Source organism: Miniopterus natalensis, chromosome 2 (genome assembly GCF_054644295.1).
Source record: "Miniopterus natalensis isolate mMinNat1 chromosome 2, mMinNat1.hap1, whole genome shotgun sequence".
In the NCBI taxonomy this organism is placed as follows: Eukaryota; Metazoa; Chordata; class Mammalia; order Chiroptera; family Miniopteridae; genus Miniopterus; species Miniopterus natalensis.
In genome coordinates this window covers 28712101-28733142 of record NC_142082.1, presented here as the reverse complement: position 1 = coordinate 28733142, position 21042 = coordinate 28712101, and the positions used below count along the sequence as shown (strand labels likewise).

The following is a 21042-nucleotide window of genomic DNA, read 5'->3' as shown; positions in this document are numbered from 1 at the left end:
GATCTCTAGCACTGTAAAAATATCCCCTAGTCATTGAAAGGAAAGCCTCACCAGTTGACTCTTCAGCGTTATGCGGTCATGTTTATAATGCTTGATAAGTAGAAAGATGTCAAACAAGACAAGGGTACCTGCTTACATATTGCAATGCCAATGGTATTAGAAAAGAGAAAGCAATTCAAGGCAAAAAATAGAAAGGAGAGGAAAAGTATTCGACTTCCAAAGATGATTATATATTTAGAAAACTGAAAAAGAATGAATGAAAACATTGCTACAATGACAGAACTTGATAAAGTAGCAAGTTGTAAAATCAGTGTGTAAAGCCAATGACTTTTATATATTTTTAAAACACCTTTTTGGAAGACGGAACGGAAAAGAAGAAAACATTGTTAAAATTAAGTAAATAGCCTACGTGAGGAAATCATTAAAATGCTCTTGAAATTCACATAATTACACTTAAACAAATGGAAAGACATACTGCATTTTTTAGACAAAAAGGCTTAATATTATAAAGATGTTGATTCTCTCTAAGTTAATTCATAAATATAAATTGATGCAGTCCCACTACCAATAAATGAAGAATGGATGACAGAATCAGAGCAACTGAATTTTGCAGCTCCTAATAAGTAATGAATCTAGTCAGTGAGTATAAATCATTGCTAACATTACCAAAAGAGCTACAACATACACAAGATGTGGCCTAGTATTCTTGCCAAAAAAGGAAAGAAAAGGGAGGAAGGAAAGAAGGGAGGGAGGAAGAGGAGAGGGAGGGAGGGAAGAGAGGAAAAAACCTTGAATATAATGAAGTTTTGTGAGCTAACTCCTAATTAACAGGAACAGAAGATAGAGGAACATGTTAAAATAAACCAGGGGGTGCACCTGCAAAATCCAGAATGTGGGAAATGGTACAGGACAAATGTCCTGATTTCTTCATTATATAAGATATAAGAGTAAAAATGTAAAAGCAGCAGGGTGACCTATAGATTAAAAGAGATATAAGAAATACATAAGTCAGTTAAATATTTGGACATTATGTAGACCCTGATTTGTTTAAATATAAAAAGTTATGAGTTAATGAATATAATTGGAAATTGAGATATTTGGGAAATTAAGAAGTCAATGTTGATAGAAATAGTGTCTGATAAAGGTAATATAGATGTATTTTTAAGTTCTTGTATCTCAGAGAACTCTAGCAAAACATTTACCAGTTAAATGGCACGACGTCTGAAAATTTTTCCCAGTGAGACTAGTTTTGAGGCTAATGGGGAAATGGAAAAAGCAAAATTGGCCGAGTTGGTAATTGTTGATAATTGTTGAGGTTGATTGATGTAGGTGGAGGTTCATTACATTAGTCTCTTCACTGTTTAATATTCTCCATAATATACTGTTTTAAATAAATATAAATGACCTTCCCCAAACAAGGGCAGAGAGAAGAATTTCCTACAAAAATAGGAAATTCCAAAAAGGCAAAATAAACTCTAGAATCTTAAAACTGAAACAGATCAAAAGAGATAGTGTCCCTCACTTGGGGGAAGAACATAATCTAGTCGTATTAACTGCAAGGAATTCTAAAAAGTAAGGTGCAGATTCACAGTACACTTGGCACAGTAAAGGCCCTGAAAAGTCCTGCAGAGAAGCGAATTAGCTTAGCTCAGCGTTTCTCCAATAGGCTTCTGTTTTATTGTTTTTTAGACATTAGTAATTGACATCTTACACAATTAGTGTTTTACTGAACCTATTTGAAAGATACTGAATTATCTGAAACCTGGCATCCTCCTCCTCTCATATATATAAATATGTGACATATATATGTGTGTATATATGTATAGTAATTGATTAGCAAATCAGTTAATGGATTGTGTATGCTCGATTCCATCATCTATTTCAGTGCATTCAACAATGTCTACATATTAGAATCACCTGGAAAGCTTTTAACATATATCAATGCCTGGGCCCCACTCTGATTTAATTGGTTTGGGGTCAGGCCCAGACATCAGCCTTTTTAAAAAAGCCACCAGTTAATTCCAGTGTGCAGGAGGATTGCAAATCACTGTCTAATGCCTGGGGCTCTGCCTTTGACTGGAGTCAGCTTTAATTAATCTCCTTCTTTAATTCCGTGATGTATAGGTCATGCTCCATTATATTTTTGCTTCCGATATATTTCACTGAGTAATAAAGGGAGAACAGTTGGTAAAAATTTACTCAAGAAATTAAGTTTGTCATTAATACAGATGATAGGCCATCTGGATAAGCAATAATGTTCTGTTGCTAAAACGTGTTTCCAAAGGGTGCGTAATTTTTATTATTAAACCCGATAGCAACAGCACTTTATGTACAAAGTGCATGCTAATTAAGCAGTGCTTAATAATAATTGTTCATTCTCGTCTATGAATACTCACCTTTCACCCACATCCATTCTACTCTGAGTAATACCAAGGAAAGTCAAACATTATTCTGATGGATATAGAGTTGAAAAGTAAAAACAATGATTGTTTTGCATTGAAGTCCATGATATCCTCAATTATTGAGGTAAATTTATGCTTCTAGATACATAAACTAATTTGCCTATAAAAATATTTCACAATATCTTTCTCTAATTGTGTAACACACTCCCACATATGCATACACAATGCAGTTCATGAAAACAAGTCAAGATTAAGACAGCTCTTTCCATGATTTTGGCCACCATTTGGATGGTGCTATACATTTTTCCAATTTTCAACTTGGTATCTGACATAGGATAATATATTTGTATTGGTCCCCTAGCTATACTTACTGGCAGTTTTAAACTTCACATTACAGAACTCCTTTTATATTTTAACTTTGGTCCAAACACTGAGTGCTTTCAACAGTTTAGAATAGGGAAAGGCAAACTGTTTTGGTAAAAAAAATAAAATAAAAATTAATGTACACATTACTTCAAAGTGAGTTTGAAAACATTCCATTCTGAACTGCATATGTTCCCAGTGGTTCCCGTTACCACCCAGCACTGCTCTCCTCTGTTAGAAACACAAATACATATTCCCTTTCAGAAAGCACCACTGTAATTAAAGCTACAAGTCAAAAATCACTCCACGGGCTACTCAGTGTTACACAGCAAACTGGAATTTCCCTAGGGGCTTTTAATAAATTAGTTTTTTTCTCTTCCAGAATAAAAGAACATGAACAATAAAATGTTCAGATATAGTATAAGAATCACCCCCTGTCACAAAGTAACATTTGATGCTGCAGCTTAAAACTTGTTAGCAGCTCAGTAGAGAAGGCTGAATGTTTTAAGAATCATTTTGGCTGGGGGATTAACAACTTGAGTGGCTCTGTGCACAAGCACAGGCCAGAGCCCTTTTCTGAAGGCAGGAAATGTAGGCAGATTGCTTTAGACCTTCCTGGAGGAAAAAAAAAAAAAGACTGGTACTTTGATTCCTTCCAGCTCTTTTTAATTTAGCTCGACTTTGTCCATATTTTGCACTTGGTATCATCATTTTGACTAAAACAGTGGATCGATTCCATAAAGCCAAAATTCAGTTCAACAGAATATTAGTAAACAAAAATAATTAAATGTCTTCTTTTTTTAAATTATAAAAATGCTCAAGTCAGTCAAAACACTACATCCAGTTATATAAGTAAAGATGGTCCCCTGTAAGAGTCAGGAGCAAGGGCATTCCCAGCAGTGCAGGAGGGCGCCCCTTTCCCCACACCCGCGCCAGCGCTTGTTTGTTGATTTGTTGATGGAGCCATTCCCACGGGTGTGAGGTGACAGTTCAGTGTGGCTTTAATTTGCATCTCTGGTGATTAGTGACACTGAGCATCTTTTCGTATGTCTCTCAGCCATCTGTATGCCCTCTTTGGAGAAGAGTCTGTTTAGGTCCTTTGCCCATTTTTTAATTGAATTGTTTGGGGGGGTTTTGGTGTTGACTTTTATAAGATCTTTATAAATTTTGGATATTTACTCCTGTGGAAAGCAGTGTGGAGTTACCGCAAAAAATTAAAAATGGAACTGTCTTATGACTCAGCAATTTCACTTCTGGGAACATATCCAAAGGAACCGGAAACACTAACTCAAAAGAACAGATGCACCCCTATGTTCATTGCAGCATTTTTTACAGAAGCCAAGATTTGGAAGCAGCCCAAGTGCCCATCAGTAGATGAGTGGATAAAGAAGCTGTGGGACATTTACACCGTGGAATACTACTCGGCCATAAAAAAGAAGGAAATCTTAGAGAATTATGCTGAGTGAAATAAGCCAGTCAGAGAAAGACAAGTACCATGTGATTTCACTTAGATGTGAGATGTAATGAACAAAATAAGCTAATAAACAATAGAAACAGTCATAGATACAGAGAACAGACTGACAGTTGTCAGAGGGAAGCAGTTTTTGGGGGTTGAAAAATATAAAAGTATTAAGCAAAATAACAAAAAAACTTCATAGACACAAACAACAGTATGGTGATTACAGTAGGAAAAAGGGGGGTAGAAGGGGTCAAGGGGGGGGATAAATGGTGACGGAAGGAGACTTGGCTTTGGGTGGTGAACACAAAATACAATATACAGAGGATGTATTCTAGAGTTGTACACGTGGAACCTGTATAATTTTATTAACCAATGTCACCTCAATAAATTCAATAAAAAAAAAGGGCAAGAGGATTTATTCAGGTTGTCATCAAAAGTAATTTTTGTAGCTACAGAGCTGCAGTCTATTCTGAATGCAAAATGATAAGCGACTTCTATTAAATGTTCGAGGCATTCACATCTCTGAAGTATTTTCGATTAGAGAATCTCAAAACGAGGAGGAAGATGAATGTCATATAATTTGGATATTTCTTGTACAATAGAGCATCAGCCACTGATGTTCATATTCTGAATCCTTTATTAGATTTCTTTTTATAGTTTTATGCAGTAACCTACAGCACCTTATTTTTTATGGTGTCAACATTTATTTCTGGAGCAATCTATTTCCTAAAATATATTATTTTAGGCACACCTTTCATAGCTACTTTTAAATCAAACTGCTGAGATACTGGATTGTCTTAAATGATTAAATGTACTTTTTAAAATCAAAAGATAAAATAATTGCAATTGTGTATGTCATATAATCAAAGAGAATCTTTCCCAATGGTCCCATTTCATAATGGAGTCATTTACTTTCTGTAAATATTTCACCCCACGTTTTAACAATCTTTATTAATTTTTGTAGCTATAGATGAAGAAACAAAATCACTTAACATTAAAGGAGTTTAACACATTATTAGATTAAGGGAACACCTCAAAATATTATTTTTTAAGCAAAGTGAACTAATTTTTAAAATTTTAACTTTTTCCCTAACAATTTTCAGAACTTTCTGTTTATTATTAAAATGAGAGTGACAATTAAATGTTTTCCTTTTGCAATCGGGATACTGTTGTGGACAGATGCCACCCAGTTTTATAGAAAGTGATTTGTTTTTCCAGAGTCATTCCTGGACATAAACACAGTTATGGATCTACTGATATCACTTAGTTTTGATGGAACAGTACAAGAGGATAGATGCTGGACTGTATCAGTTACAAGGAAGTACATAAGTTTCACGTGATAAACCCTGTGCCCATCCCTGCCTTTCTAGCTATACTGTACAGGATGTGCTGGTCTGTATGAATATACAGGTGTTTTGCCTTAACAAACAAGCCTGTAAAGTTAAATTTTCTATATGTTATGTTCTCACCTAAAGTGACTATAGTTTTAATGTTTTTTTCTATTCAGAGAATTTATCAGTAGAAATACAAGTTTAAGAAACATTTAGCTTTAAATATAAAGAACTTCCAGATCTGTGTATAACTCGTGAAATCTAGTTGTCAAGGGGCAGAGAGGAAAAGTTTTCTATCTACTGGCCAAATAAGTTAGAAGGGAGATAATTCAAGTACTTCCAGATATCATGGACGGAGGGGGAGGAAGGAGATGCAAAGAGTGATAATAAGTTTAAGAAAATTGTCTCGATTTTTATTTTAAGTTTTAAAATTACTTCCAAGACAGAACCAGTGTGGCGTGGTTCATATTTTACTTTTAATCTAGATTTTATTTTGTAATTGAATGCAATAAGGGAGCTTATTCAATCTGTAGACATTCATTTATCACCAAATTTACAAAAACTTTTTTTTTACTGTGAAGCAGAGATGCAAAAAAAAAGTATTAGAAACAAGGACAGAAGTCCTGAGCCATCATTTTCTGATCTGGAGCTAAGAATTATTTTTGTTACTCTTTGGGTGTCAAGATATGCTATTTAGGTCTTATTTTTAATATAGTTATTATTTAACAATTTTACTTAGTATATTTTTACTTTATCAATTATTCACCTATTATATCGATAGTGAAATATTGATGTGCATTCTTTGTTGAAATATCTTGACTAGCCTAGGTCCTAAGAGCTTCCAGTTTTTAGCTCTTTCCAAGGTATCCCTGTGTCTGCAGTCCTGCCATTCTCCAGTCACCCCATTTCTGAAGATATTTGAGCTTTCTGTACCTACTCACAAAATTCTGGCCCTCGCCAGAAGTAAAGAATAATACAAAGCCCTGCACCCTAATGTGTCTGTTTCTTCCCTGAAAAAGTTTCCAGCTGTGACTTTGTGTCTCTAGAGAACCATCAGTTCCCACCCTCCCAAATAGCTGTATCTGCGAGAAAAAATGGCTCTTTTTTTCTATGTACATGTTATTCTTAATTCATTGATAGCCACACCCCTATGAGCAGGCACAGATGTCATATGGAGAATTAAAGCATTTCTGGTGTTGGTCAGTTGAGAAGGTGACTTGCTCACTGACTGGACGCTGGAGCATAAGGGCTGCTCTTCTCTGTCCTAGAGAGAAGCCATGATTTCCCAGCTGATGGCCAGGAATGTCTAGGAGGAGCTTCTACTCAGCAGGTGTTAGGAAGACATCAGGCTCGGAGAAGACTTTGGGTACTTTGGGTACATGGAAAAAAGGAACTCAGGGTGGTCTTTCTTTTCTCCAGTGACCATTCCAGTCTTTATAAAAGCTTTGGCATTTTCTTTATGAGTGCAGCACATTTCACATTAAATGTAACCCTAGATATTATTCCTTTTGCAATTATCTGATTTCCTTTTTTAAATGTTTTATAAGTTATTTTGATTTGTATAAATTACTCACCTTTTTTTCTAGTGAGTTACCAAATTCTAAATATTTCTAAGTGATTTTTAAGTTTTCCCTAACTTAACAGTGGTTAGGGTGGAGATGGGAGAACATAATGGTCTGTGAGACTGACTGAGTTCATTAAAGAAATGGGTGCAGACAGAGAAGAAACAAGGCTCAAGGACTGAGCCCAGGCACCCCAGGGTGGAGGCAGAGAAGGAGACAGGGTAGGAGTGGCCAGTGAGGTCGGAGGCCAAGAGAGGCTGATGTACTGGGAGACAGGTGACACAGCACTCCACGGAAGTAAAGGAGTGACTGCCAAATATCACAGGGAGGTCAAGGAAAATGAACACTGAGAATCGAACATTGGATTTAGAATCACACACGTCACTAGTGACTTCCACAAAAGCAATTTTGGTGGTACCAAGGGGGGAAAACTTTTATGAGAGTGGTTTCAATATTGGGAAGGAGAAGAATTTGAGATAATAAGAAAAGACAACTCTTTTGAGTTGTTTTGTTTGTTTTGTTATAAAAGAAGGCAGAAAATTGGGAGAGTAGTGTAGAGAGGAGTAAGACTTTATTCTGATTCGATTTGGGTTATTTCATTTTTTTAGTATTTTAAGATAATTTTTAAAATTAAGAAATTAAAACTTCAAGATTAAAAAATAGCATATTTGTTTCCTGATAGGAATAGAGAAAACAAACAGTTGAAGAAATGGAAAAAAATGTTCAGAGAAAGGACAGTTTCTGCAATGGAATGCTTAGGACAGTTATTCTTTCTGAAAGAAACCCATGTTCTCTTGCAACAGAAATGAGGAGGCAAGAAATTCTCCTCCTTTCTCTGGGATCTCCTGGTCAATCTAGTTTTTATCTTCACTTGTGGACTAGAGACCAAGTATTTTCTTCTGGAAATATTTTTTTAAATCTTCAAATATATTTTAGACTCCAGATTTTTAAATTAATGTTATAATTGTACTTGTTGTTTTTAACATACTTTAAATTGAGTAATCCGGCCATGTGAAGTCAAAATATCAAATGAAACTCATTACTTTGGCTTCTCAACAACACTGTAATGCTTTATCTCCTTAGACTAATTGGTGTTGAATGTTCTTGAGTCAGTATTTCACTAATCTGAAACTGTGTCACAGAAAGAGTGGATCTGCATGGCCATATTATCTTGTGAATTGTTTTCTTTTCCCCCACAATAGCTTTGTGTCAACATGACCAATGAGAAGATGCACCACTATATCAATGAAGTGCTTTTTCTACACGAGCAAACAGAATGTGTACAAGAGGGAGTTACCATGGAAACAGCTTATTCTCCTGGTAACCAGACTGGAGTTTTGGATTTTTTTTTCCAGGTATTCATATAGTATAATTAGTGACTTTACAGAATATGTGCAGTTAAATATGCTGGGGACAAATAATTTTCTTTTCAGGGGCTTATTTTTGAGATGTCTTTCTATGTGAGACTCTGCTATGTATTTATAATCTTTCAATGTCAACGGAAGAGCACAAGTTACCTTTTTCTGAAGGGACATTTGAAGGATTACCAATTCATTGAGAGGACAAGATATATTAAATCATTTCATTATACAAATATTCAGCATTTATTATATTGCTAAACTCTCCTTTTGGCATAGTTACAATGCCCAATGAACAAAATTAATATTTTATAAAGTAATATATAAGATAACAAATCATAAAATAAATTCAGAATCTTTTTTATTTATCTTTCAAATTTCTAAATTTAAGTATGAAAAACTGGAAGAAAAATATATATGCATACATATAATCTTAGAATATCTGCAGGTGTTTCTATTTATTTTTGTTTCAACCTTTCAATGCAAGAATCTTTGCATCAGTATTTCTATTATATAAACAAAAATCTATTATATAAACATCAGCCCCTATCTATTAATACAGGAAGACATTATGTAGGTGTACCCATATCTCTAAAACGTGAACATTGTTGAAAACTGATAACATTCAGCTATTGAAGAGTATAGTATTTAATTTCCTACCCTTATAAATTATTTTATGCATTTTCCTAATATTGTAAAATACTCTTGTCCTGCTACTGACTTGTCAGCATTTTTTAAATTACATAAGAAGCCCTCTTCTTCCTGGAAGCCCTCCCTCATCATGATACATATAGTACATAATTTGTTTATTTGAGATTTTTAAAATGTCTTCAAACTGACAGCAATATATACTTAACTGTATATGGAAAGCTTCAGGTACTAGCACCCTCATTCTCATTCGCTGCTACATCCTTGACTGCTACACAGTGGTCAGCAGAAAGATGTTTCTTCTATGTCTTTGGCTGTCATCCCTCAGGTTTCATCTTTGGAATGATTGTTTCAATACTAGGACCCTTACCGGTATGAGTGGGAAATGAGAGTGGAAATTTCAGGCTACTGCTTCTCTTTGATACCCAGAAAAATGGAGTGAAAAGGTGAACCACGTATAGGGTGAAATCTGTAGGTCTATATGCCAGGCAAGCGCATACCCAGCAATACAGAACAAGCTTATTGTTTCCTTTCTAGCAATTCCCAATCTTCCACTATTCGCAAACATTTTAATTTTTGCATTTATATTTCAATGAACATATATTTGTCTTGTGTTCCTGAGGGGAGGGTTTCATCCAGATTCTTCCCAAATTCTCCAAGTGTCTAGTACAGTCTGTCCCACTCTCAGTGTTGCTGCTTTTCGTTGTTATGGTGAAATTGCACATGATAACCTCCCACATATAGTAGAACAATTCAGCCTCTCCTAAGCCTTCACTTCTGAAGGACTGAAAGGCCTTAATCCCTCTTTATTACTTACTTCTCCATGTGCTGTGTTCTTCAGGAACTTCAGCAAGGTTTCCAAGTCAGCAGGTTTGATCATTGCCATTCAGAAAACGCAACACATACGAACTTGGAAGCTTTTGGAGACAATATGAATTATAATGCTTTAAAAATCTATCTTGTTGCTAACCGACCCCCTTATCCTTGTAAAATATCATCTTGCTTTTGGAGCATACTGGTTTAGCTCCTTCTGAATCAATCCCTTCCCTTAAGCTAGTTGGGGCCTTGTCTTTGACTTACCTAAACATCCATTGAAGGCTTTATCAAAGGAACAAAAATTCTCACCTCCAAAAGCAGTGTCACTGCCCCTGGATAATGGACATACGTTCACACAGTCTTTAAATAGCCCATTTATCCTTCCACCGTGTGTCTGTATGTGCTGTGTGTGTGTTTGCCTGTGGGTGTGTGAAACAGCATATAGAGAAGGGCCCTGACACCAGGCTCAAATCGATAGATGAAAGAACAACTTCTGGTATTATAACATCACCATTTTACTTGCTGTTTAGCAAAGAGGCAGCTGTAAATTGAAATAAAGAACTTGATTTTTAAAACATCCAAGACAGGACTGGTCCTCAACAAACTTCTTACACTGACTTTTTTTAAGGCCTCTCCTCATCTGTTTGTATACCTATATATATTTTTTTAAAAATTTCACCTCTGGGCTCTTTGTGGGGACTCTTTATGGGACCCTTGTCCACAATGAGGTTCTTGTGCTGTGTCGTGCAGAACTGCCTGCTAAGATAGCATTCCTTGTAATGAACTCTCTTCTCCAAATTTCCTTATCGAAAGGCATTTTCGTGTCGGTAAGAAATGTTTCTCCAGGTGTTCTAGCTAAGTCACTAAGGTAGATGAACTTGCTGTTTGCAGTCATTTGCAGTTCCTTTGGAGTGCCATTTCCACCTCATTAGTTCCTGTTCCCTTCCCTTCCTGGGGGCCGTGGGCTGCTCATTCTAGAGGTGGCCCCGGGAGTTGCCGGATAGCTCTGAGAGGGCACCCTCTGGTGTGTGGGCCTCCACCAGCTGGAGGTTCTTCTCACGTCTGGCACTTCCAACCTTTGTTCCCTACAGGTGACACCAGAATGATCTCAACTTTTGCAGCCCTCAGATAACTGTACACAGTCCTTGGGTTTTCTTTAGTATGAGCAGGAGACTCTGAAAGGCATAAAACAACTAAAATATTTATGACACAAAGAAATGACATTCTATTGTCCAAATAAATGACATCATATAAGGCTGGTGGTGGTATGGTTTGCTCACCTCAAGTCAAAACACAAACTGAGAAATTGCCAGGGGGTCAATATCTCTTCACTTTCTGGGGAGGATTATTTTTTATGGCATTTACACTTTGAAAAGCACACTGAGTTGATGTGAAGAATTAAGATGTATGACAGAATAATGTAAATAAATGACATAAAGTATCTTATTTGAAAACGTGTCAACAGAAAATTTTTCCTAGGAAAGAAAAGATAAGCAGCACAGCCCTGATGGGTAAACCATGTGGGCAGGATGGTGGTGTGTGTCTGGGAGAATGTAATACCAGAGGCTGGAAAGTACTTTAAGTAGCATTTTTCATCATATAAGATTAATTGTATATTGTTGCCTACTGTGTTGCTATATTTTCCTTATTTGGCAGCAATAAATTATCAGACTACTAATTTGAATTTTACAAGTCATAGCTTCAAACTTTCTTTTCTTCTAAGTCTAAATATTGGAATATCATAAAATCACTTCCTACTTCTTGCTGAGTGGGATTTTTTCATAATTTTAATTACTTAACATCATTGTAGGTTTTGGTTTTTGATAAGTAACTTGTCTACCATAAGTATGAAATATTTGATGTGGGCTATAGGTCAAGAAGAATTGCAACTTTCCTATAGTTGGAAATTTAATTTTTTTTGAGATGAGATTATACTTTTTAATAACTTCAGTGTCTTAATGACATTAAGATATACTCTTTCATTTTTTTTATTCATTCCTCTAATTAACAAATAGTATTTAGGGCCTACATTGCATCAGAGTTTTTACTTCAACAGTGAGCAAAAATAGATGTATGTTAAAAGTAAAGACATTTTCTGAGTGCTTTATATGAAATAATGAAAATATAAATGGATCATTTATAAATAAGAAAACCATCAAATTGAGTAACAGAAGAAAAAAATGCTCTCCTCTTAACTTTCAGAAGCCATCTGGATTTCTCTCTTTATTGGATGAAGAAAGTCAAATGAGTTGGTCAATGGAACCAAATCTTTCAAAAAAACTACAAAGTCTCCTTGAATCCTCAAATACCAATGCAGTATATTCCCCCATAAAGGATGGCAATGGGAATGTTGCCCTCAAAGATCAAGGCACGGCATTCACTATTATGCACTATGCAGGACGGGTAAGTTCAAAGCTAATTACGTAATTTATCATATGCACTAATGGACCAAGGAGAAGCTTTAAAGTTTATGATAATTTAGAGTTTATTTTGATAAATGAAAGTTGGGTGTACAACCCACAACATTTTCCTTTTCTAAGCTATTTTCTTCTGGCCTGATAAGGACTTAGCAAAGTTAGAATGTGGGTGATGAAGCCTGCAGTATGATCCTTCTCATGATGATTGGAGAATTATAACTTAATATGAGCCAAAGAAATGTGATTTAATACAAAGAGCTCCTCTGTGAATTTGGGAATATTTTCATAATCCAAACAAACATTGGACACCTGAATTTACTTACCCTTAAAATGAGTTTTAGTATTATTTTTCTTAAAGTATATCAACCTAAGAAAGCTATTTCCAGATCTTGTAATTCCCTAGCCAGCTTTGTGAAAAATGCTTCTTTCTTTAAAACCTTCAAGGAATCACTCTTACCTGTGTAAAAAAAAATTAGACTACTCCAAGCTGATAACCTCTCTTTTTTCATGACTAATCTGTCACAACTGCCGTATGCAATACCTCCATTCAGGTTATTATTTTCTGATCCACCCACTGTTTCCCTACATCCCCCCCCATCTCCTCCCTTAAACTCCCTCACATTCAAGCTTAAAATAGCCCTCTTGTCTTCTTCACAAGGTCAAATTGTATCTATCTTTTAATACTTAAAACCATATCCCACTTATCTTCAGTCCAGCTCCCATCTATAGTTAATATCTTCTACTTTTAAATTTGTAGCTCGCAGGTATTTTCCCCCATTTGGCACTTAATACAAATTACATATTAGAGGGTGAAATGTCTCCTCACTCTCTTACATTGCACTCAGTTTATTGCAGTTCACTTCAGCCAGTGTTTATTGAGTCTCTTCTGCTCGCCTAACCTAGAGCAGGAGAGATTCAGAGGGGAGTAAAACATATTCCTTGCCCTCAAATATCTCATGGTCAAATAAGGAAAAGGAAAATTATCCAATAATTATGATACAATTTGTTTAGAACATTAGTAATATTAACAAAATTCTATAGTACCACAGAGAAGGAAGCAGTTATTTGGCTTTAAAAAAAAGTATAGAAATGTTTTCTAGGGAGATGAAATGCGACCTCAGCCTCCAAGGGTAAGTTAGAGCTTACTAAGAATAAAAGGTAAGGACATTCCAGTAACGACATGGATTTTTGCAAGTGAATGTCATGTGTCACCCTCAGGATTCAGTTGCATAGGACAGAATCCATTCTGGCTGTTAAAGCAGGAAGTAACTTTAGTACAGGAAAATGATTATTGCAAGACTCTAAGCTGAACTTTCAGAAATGACCCTAATTAAAACCACATCACAGAACTAGGCTACCAATGTAGTTATGGCCTCATCTTTGATCAGGAGGCCTCTATCCCTATGGAGAAGGCTGCTACAGGTTAGTGTTACCAACTGTACCAGTAAAATACCCATACCCTGGTACTCAACATGGAAGAGGTCAGTGACTGGGCCTGGAGATCTCCACTGCCAGAGAAAAACACATCTTCATGGCATACTTTCCAGGTAAAACAGCAGAGGGAGCAGATGTGCGGCCTCCATCACTTCTCCTTCTAAATAGTGTGCCATAGTGCTGGGGTGCTGGAAGCTACAGAACAGTCAGATTCTAGCTGCAAAGGAGCCTGGGAAGGGTAACATTCCTGCCTTTCAACCTCTGCACTACAGGAAAGCAACTAAGATAAAGGCTGTGCACCATCTGCCATATCCAGCCACATCGTAGTTGGGAAATGGTACAAGAAGTTCAGTTAAGTCTGTCGAGCATGGTAGGAGAAAAGTCTAAAACGACTGTTTTTGGCCAAGTCAGGAATAAATATGTATGTACTACTCAGAACTTTGTTTTCTTGACTGACGTTAATTCATCACATGTTTTCAGAGAGGGTGGGGGATGAAGTAAGAAAAACATGATATAAGATGGATTGAGGAAAAAAGAAAAGGGGACTATGGAAACACTCAGGCAAGGACTGCATGTGAGCAATAGCTGTGAGCAGTAGCAGAGGAGGCTTTCCTAAGGAAGGGACTGGGGACAGAGACTGACTGGATGCACAGAGCAAGGGAGGAGACGTAGCTTGAAATAACACTGAGGTTTCTCACCCCCCTTGTATGGTCATATTATGCCAACCACGAGGAGAAATCCTGGAGAATAAGGCAGTTTAGAAGGAAAGAGTTTCAGTTTTAGATGTTTTGAATTTGAGGTTTTAATGGAAATCCCAATAGGATGCTGAAAATACTTGACCCTGAAATGAAAGAGTTCGGTTGTTTTTAGAAATGCGGTCATATTTTTGAAAATGTGTATCTTGATCATTTCACCCAGAAAGGACATGGAGAAAAGAAGGTAGTAGGAAAGACCAGAATCAAAGAAACCTAGCAAAAGGAAGGAGGAGGGGGTCAACAGGAAATGCTCCTGCATGGGACAGTTAGGCCAAGGAGCAGTTTTGTGACAAGTTACAGTAGATCGATGCCATATGATGGCTTGAGTAGTTAATGGATGTAGAGAGAAAGTCAGTGGAAGATTTTATATATAACAGTTAATAACATTCTAGAGTTATTTCTTTTATATTTGAAAGATGTGTGCCTGCGTGCGTGTGTGTGTGTGTTTTACATGCCATTGAGTTGTCTCCATCTCCTCGTGACCCTATGAATGAGCAATGTCCACAATGTTCTGTCCTCAATGACCCTGCCCAGCTCCTGTAGACTCATATGTATGGCTTCTTTTATGGAATCAATCCATTTTATATTTAGTCTTTCTGTTTTACTTCTGCCTTATGTTTTACTCAACATTACTGTCTTTTCAAAGAACCCTGCCTTCTCATAATGTGCCTGAAGCAAGGCAACTTCGGTTTTGTCATTTTTGCCTCCAGCGATGTTTTAGGATTAATTTGCTCTAGGACCTACTTATTCGTCTTTCTTTCCAGGGTCTGCAGAGCTCTCCGCCAACACTATGAATCATTTTATTCCTATCAGCCTTCTTCAGTGTCCAACTTTCCCATCTGTACTTAGTAATTGGGATACAAGGGCGTGGATAATCTTAGTGTTAGTCTCTAATGACACATCTTTACTCTTGACAATCTTTCCTAATTCTCCCATTTAGCCTTTAAAACTTCTTTATAACAGTAGCAATCTTTTAATCCTTATTCAGATTTTTTAATCTATTTTTTTATATTACACATCTATTGACTTTATAGGATTTAGTTGAAAAATTACACTAATGTATAAGTAATGATTTTAGAAAATTATTTTTCTCTATGTTTCATAAGATCTATCTTTAGTCAGTATATACCTGACCTGTCTTATAAGTCTGTTTGTGTTGCATCTTGGAGAGGTGTTCAATAAATGCTAATTGTGTTAACTTGAATGAGATCCAGCTTTAAAATAATATTTTATTAGTTACTTTGTTTGCTTTTAAAAATTATTCTATAAGCACTTAATGAAATTTAAATTTAAATTTTTAAAGCAAATTTTGGGGAAAAATATGAATAGTTTTAATGAATATACTTATTTTACTAAATTCTAATAGCAATAAAGCATAGCAGAGACAGCCATTTGGTTAGTTGCCACAGAGCCAAAATCCCGTGAATCATGGATTTTCCCGTAAAAGCACCTTTATATTTTAAGCAGGATTTTCCATAATTGGAGTCAGTTTTGTGGTTTTATGAAATCTCTCATTTCACTGAGATGTACTAATGAGTCTTAGCTCAAGGACTCCCTAAGGACTCATTCACACGTTACAGTATAGATTATATGTAATTTGTGACAATATGTCAAGCCATATGCCATTCTAATCATCAGACATAGCTACATGTACTTAAATTTCGAGCTATTGCATTTTCAAGAAAAACAGCACATTTTGCATTTTGTAAATCAAGAGATGTAGCAAAGAGTTAACTGGTAGGATGAGCATTCTTCAATAGCTCTTTGATGTTAAAGTCAATCCCAAAGTAGAGCTCCATGGTTCTGGGGTCCTTGGCTTGGTTTTAGCCTCTTCTTTGGCCAGATGGATGGACTAGAGAGTCATTCTCATAACCACTTGCTGTGCTGTGACTGGTTCACCTGGTTTTGTTAGTGAAAACTCACTAAATCTCATAAGAGAGATAAACATTAGTACTGGTGATGATATTGACATCTAGCCCCCCCCAGAATAGACTCACCCATCTCGTTCTGACTATAGGACCCTCCCATGGTTCTGAATATTGTTTGGAACAGAGGCTCAGAGGCCCTTTTAGACATGTTTAAGCAACATTATTTGCATTGTAGCTAAAGATCTTTCCTAAACACATTTGAAATTTTCATTACTCATAGGAGCATGGTGTATTTTCTAATCTCCATTACAGAAATATTTTAAAGTAAATGGGAAGAGGCTGCACATGAAATATTAACAGGGCCTCATTAATGAGCACGAATCTGAATTTAAAAGGTTGTGAGTTGTGTTTTGTTGTTATTTGTTTTAGCAAATTTTCAATCATATAGGGGATTACCTGTTTTAGGAATTGCTCTTAAACTTTTACTGGTGATTTAAATGATGGATAAGCATTAACTTCAGAAGTGTGTCTAATTTTATTGGCTTTTAAAATTAAGATTCTTGAAGGAAAAAAGAATTATTATTTGGCAAAAGACATAGGCTCTTAGGAAAATTTAATTTCCATTAAGGTGATTCTGAACTAACTCTAATGGGAAATAGTATTTTGAAGTTTCTAAATTTTAATGTGAGAAAAGGGAATAGATTAGGAGATGATAAGGCGAACTGAAGTAACAAGAATTAAATTAATGAAAATATAGGTCAAAATTAAAAGTTGTAAAATATATGACTCTAGCTACCTGACCTTCTTTGTTTTCTGCTCATAAGGTCTTTGCCTGAAACTTGTTGTTGTGATTTTATTTTATTTTTTAGCATGAAGTGATTGCCTCTGGATCTCATATATATGTTCCATTCTATTGCTGACCTTCATGGTTTAAATAAATCAAATTGGTGATATTGTTCTTACCTAAGATGATGTGTCTGAGTTTTAGCTTCCTTCTTTCTCCAAACACTTAATTATTGTAGTGGATGGAGTGCTGGCAACCCAAGAAAAACATCCATGTGCTCATTGTTAAAACCTGTGAATGGGATCTCATTTGGAAAAAAGGTCTTTGAATATATAATGAAGTAAAGGATCCTGAGATGAGGAGATAATCCTGGATTATCTGGATGAGCTCTAAAACCAGTGATAAGTATCTTTATAAGAGTAAGGCAAAGAAAGATTTGAGAGAGAAAAGGAAGCTTATGACCACAGAGGCAGAGATTGGAGTGATGCAACCACCGGCCAAGAACGTCTGAAGCCACCAGAAGCTTGAAGAAGCAAGGAAGTAGTGCTCCCTGCAGCCTCAGAGAGCAGTGTTGCCAGATTTCATAGTTCTGGCCTCTGCACCTGTGAGATAATAAATTTGTCTTATTTTGAGGCACCCAGATTGTGCCTATTTGTTACAGCAGCCCTAGGAAACTAATACAGTGTTCATTGGTTCAGCATTTACAAACTAAAAGAGAAGTGAGTAGTTTTAACTCATAACATTGTAGAATTTCTTTGTCAAATTTGATTCATTTGAAAGCGACTCCTACATTTCTCCACCTCTATTAATGCGCATATGCTTTTTCTCACCTGGAATGCCCTCTTTCTTTCCAAATTTCACCCATCCTTCCAATTGTCAAGTTCTTGGCTTAATCCAAATTTCATTGATCTCTGCCTTCCCTGATCAGTAGGGATGCCTGATGCTTTCATAGCATTTTCCAGTTTATAAAGTGCTTCTGAGACATCTTCACCATGTATATAAATGTTGCCATGTCAGTTTTCCAGTTAAGAAAGCCTTGGTGAAGGTCATTGATTTACCAAAGATTAAACAGCTATGTATGAATCTCCTGAGGGTGCCACAGCAGAGTGTCACACGCTGGGTGGCTTAAAACAGCAGAGATTTATTCTCTCACAGTTCTGGAGGCCAGAGTCCAAAATCCAGTGTCATCAGATTTGTTTTTTTCTGCAGGCTCTGAGATAAATCTTTTCCAAGCCACTCTCATAGCTTCTAGTGGTTGCCAGCAATCGACATTTTTTTGGCTTAGAGACAGCGTGCTGCATCCACACATGGCCTTCTTCCTAGGGGTGTCTCTGTATTTCCTCTCCTCTTTTTGAGGGACACCAGTCTTTGGATTTAGGGCCCACTGTATTCAGTATGATCTCATCTTAACTAATTTTACCTGAAAATATCTTATTTACAAATAAAGTTACATCTGTGGTTCTGGGTGGACATGAATTTGGGGGGAGGGGACACTATTCAACCCACGACAACCTAGGGGGTCACAATACCATGTCTCTTTCTCAAGCCCCATATTTTTCTCTCTTCACCATGGTTTGTGGTGAAAATTTTTAAGTGTTTGTTGTCTATAGTCATAGAATCCATGCGGTGTAGTGGAAAAATACAATGCACTGGGACATCCTGGGTTCCATTGCTATGACTTGAGTAGGACACTGACCTAAAGTTGACACACCTGTGAAGTTTGTAATTAAGGAGAATATAGACATGAAACTCACAAACTTGTTCTGAAGGTTAAACTCGTAAACTTGTTCTGAAGGTTAAATGATGAACAAGCAATAAATACAAGTATGATTATTTTGAGATGTTGTATCGAATATGTGAGTCATATTTCCCTAACAATAGCTTTCAATGCACCATATATAGCAAAAATTTCAACTCATCAATCATAGATGCTGATGACCTGAAAATATTTCAGGAATCTAATCAACTGGCTATATTCTCACACCATAATATTAGAGACCCAATTGACTTACTCAGATTAAGTCAGTGGTAAAATGTTCTTGATTAGTTAAAAATATATATTTGTTAATTTTTACATCTTATGAATGTGCTCACATTACATAAAGCAATATTTTGTAAGTCATGTTAGAATATTTATTTTTATTTATCACAATGTTAATATCACTTCAGCAGGTGATAGGGAAGATGTAACCACCACAGTTGTTATATTTTCTTGCTCTTCCTATCACACTTGAAAAACTTCAGTGAAAGATAAGCACAAAAAATTGAGCTATTTCTCTACCTATGGAAACTATAATATTAAAAAATTAAACATTTAAGTAAATGTTTTAACTTATGGTAATGTGACATTCTGTTTTTCACTAAATATACAGGATATTTTTGTGATGAGGAGTCCAACCTTGATTAAAGAGGTTTTTGTAAAAGGTTATGTTCTTTACCATTTGGCTTTATAACTAATATTGTGTCCAAGCATACTGTAGCTTGTCAATTGGCCTTCACCCCCCCCCCCCGAGATGTGAAACTTTAGTGCAGATTTAAAAAGATCCTTTCAATATCATTTACCTTAAGAAAATTAAAGCATTGTCTGCAATTTATATATGTATTCAGAGAGGTAACTTTATGACAGAATAGCCTTTTTATATAATGTGCTTGTAGATGTGTCTTTCTGTGGGTGGATTTTGACTGTATTCGTCAGGATTCCTTTTCCATCGCCCCAAAGCACATCTCTGCAATACAGTTGTAAGCCCTGATGATTATTATTCATGTCACTGATTTCCACAGGCCTTTATGGAAACCATATTACTAAATCGTTGCTGATAGAAGTGATGTGGAGAAAAGAATGATGTTACTGATTTGTGGCAAGTCTATAAAATACCTGAATTTTTTTTCTTCTCCCTGAAAAGGATCTACCCTATTGTTGAATAAATTAAGTTTGAAGTGTATTGGTTTAGATTTATTCTGTTACCCAGATCTCTGAGAAGCAGAGATGTTTATCTCATTGTTACTGCAGTAGATTCTAGGTGAATACTGGTGAAAGCCAATCTCTTTGTCCTTAGACATATTTACATAACATGTATGCAAAGGAAACCTTGGCCTGTTTAATTTTCTAATTCTACCTGTGTCAGGAACACCTTCTGTAGCTTGTCAATTGACCTCCACACCCCCGCCCCCCAGAGATTTGTAGGAGACACAATGTGCCCAAGAGGACTCTGAAAGTGAACCTTTAAATCAAAAGAGAAAAGAGCTGGACTAATCAATAGGGAGGCTTCCCTTTATTTCTCTTTCTTTTCTCCAGGCAGAATCCCCAGACATAACAATGAAATCTGTCTGGTCTAAGCCAAACTGATAGATACTATTAAAGGTTATTTGACAAAGATATTTTGACTCACACAGAAAGAGCTTAATTTACATCTGTATGTTTTCACGTCTTCCACAGACTTTTAGAAAAATAAAATTAACTCTACCAGACTCCTGGTGCTCTGCTGCTTCTATCAGTTTCATTTGGGGCCTAATTTTTTGTAGGAGACTTGATAAATGTTTACTTACCTAGGGTTTGGTAAAGAAGAGAAAATGCAGGGTGCCATTTAGGGACTCTCACTGTTTCTTCAAAGTTTAATAGCTTCTGATATCTTCATGGGCTGACAGTTATAATAAGAAAATGTAGATTTCCTAGAATATTGGTGTCTTATTGGTAGTAGATTATTTTTTATCTTTTTTAAAAACAGTACTTTTTAGAGAAATATGTTTTTATTGAATTGAGACAGAGGAAAGGAGAGTGAGAGAGAAACATCGATGTGAGAGAGGACCATTGATCAGTTGCTCTCCGTAACCACCCAGGTATGTGC

At 36.0% G+C, this 21042-nt stretch overlaps 1 protein-coding gene across 1 annotated transcript in view; it reads left to right on the top strand.

The window, feature by feature from the left end:
- Positions 1–21042, top strand: part of MYO16 (myosin XVI) — a 385194-nt gene that overhangs the window by 205093 nt on the left and 159059 nt on the right. Inside the window, exons 22-23 of the mRNA XM_087814233.1 lie at positions 8320–8472; positions 12142–12342. Of these exons, the coding sequence (XP_087670359.1) occupies positions 8320–8472; positions 12142–12342 (354 nt within the window). The remainder of the gene's footprint in view (positions 1–8319; positions 8473–12141; positions 12343–21042) is intronic.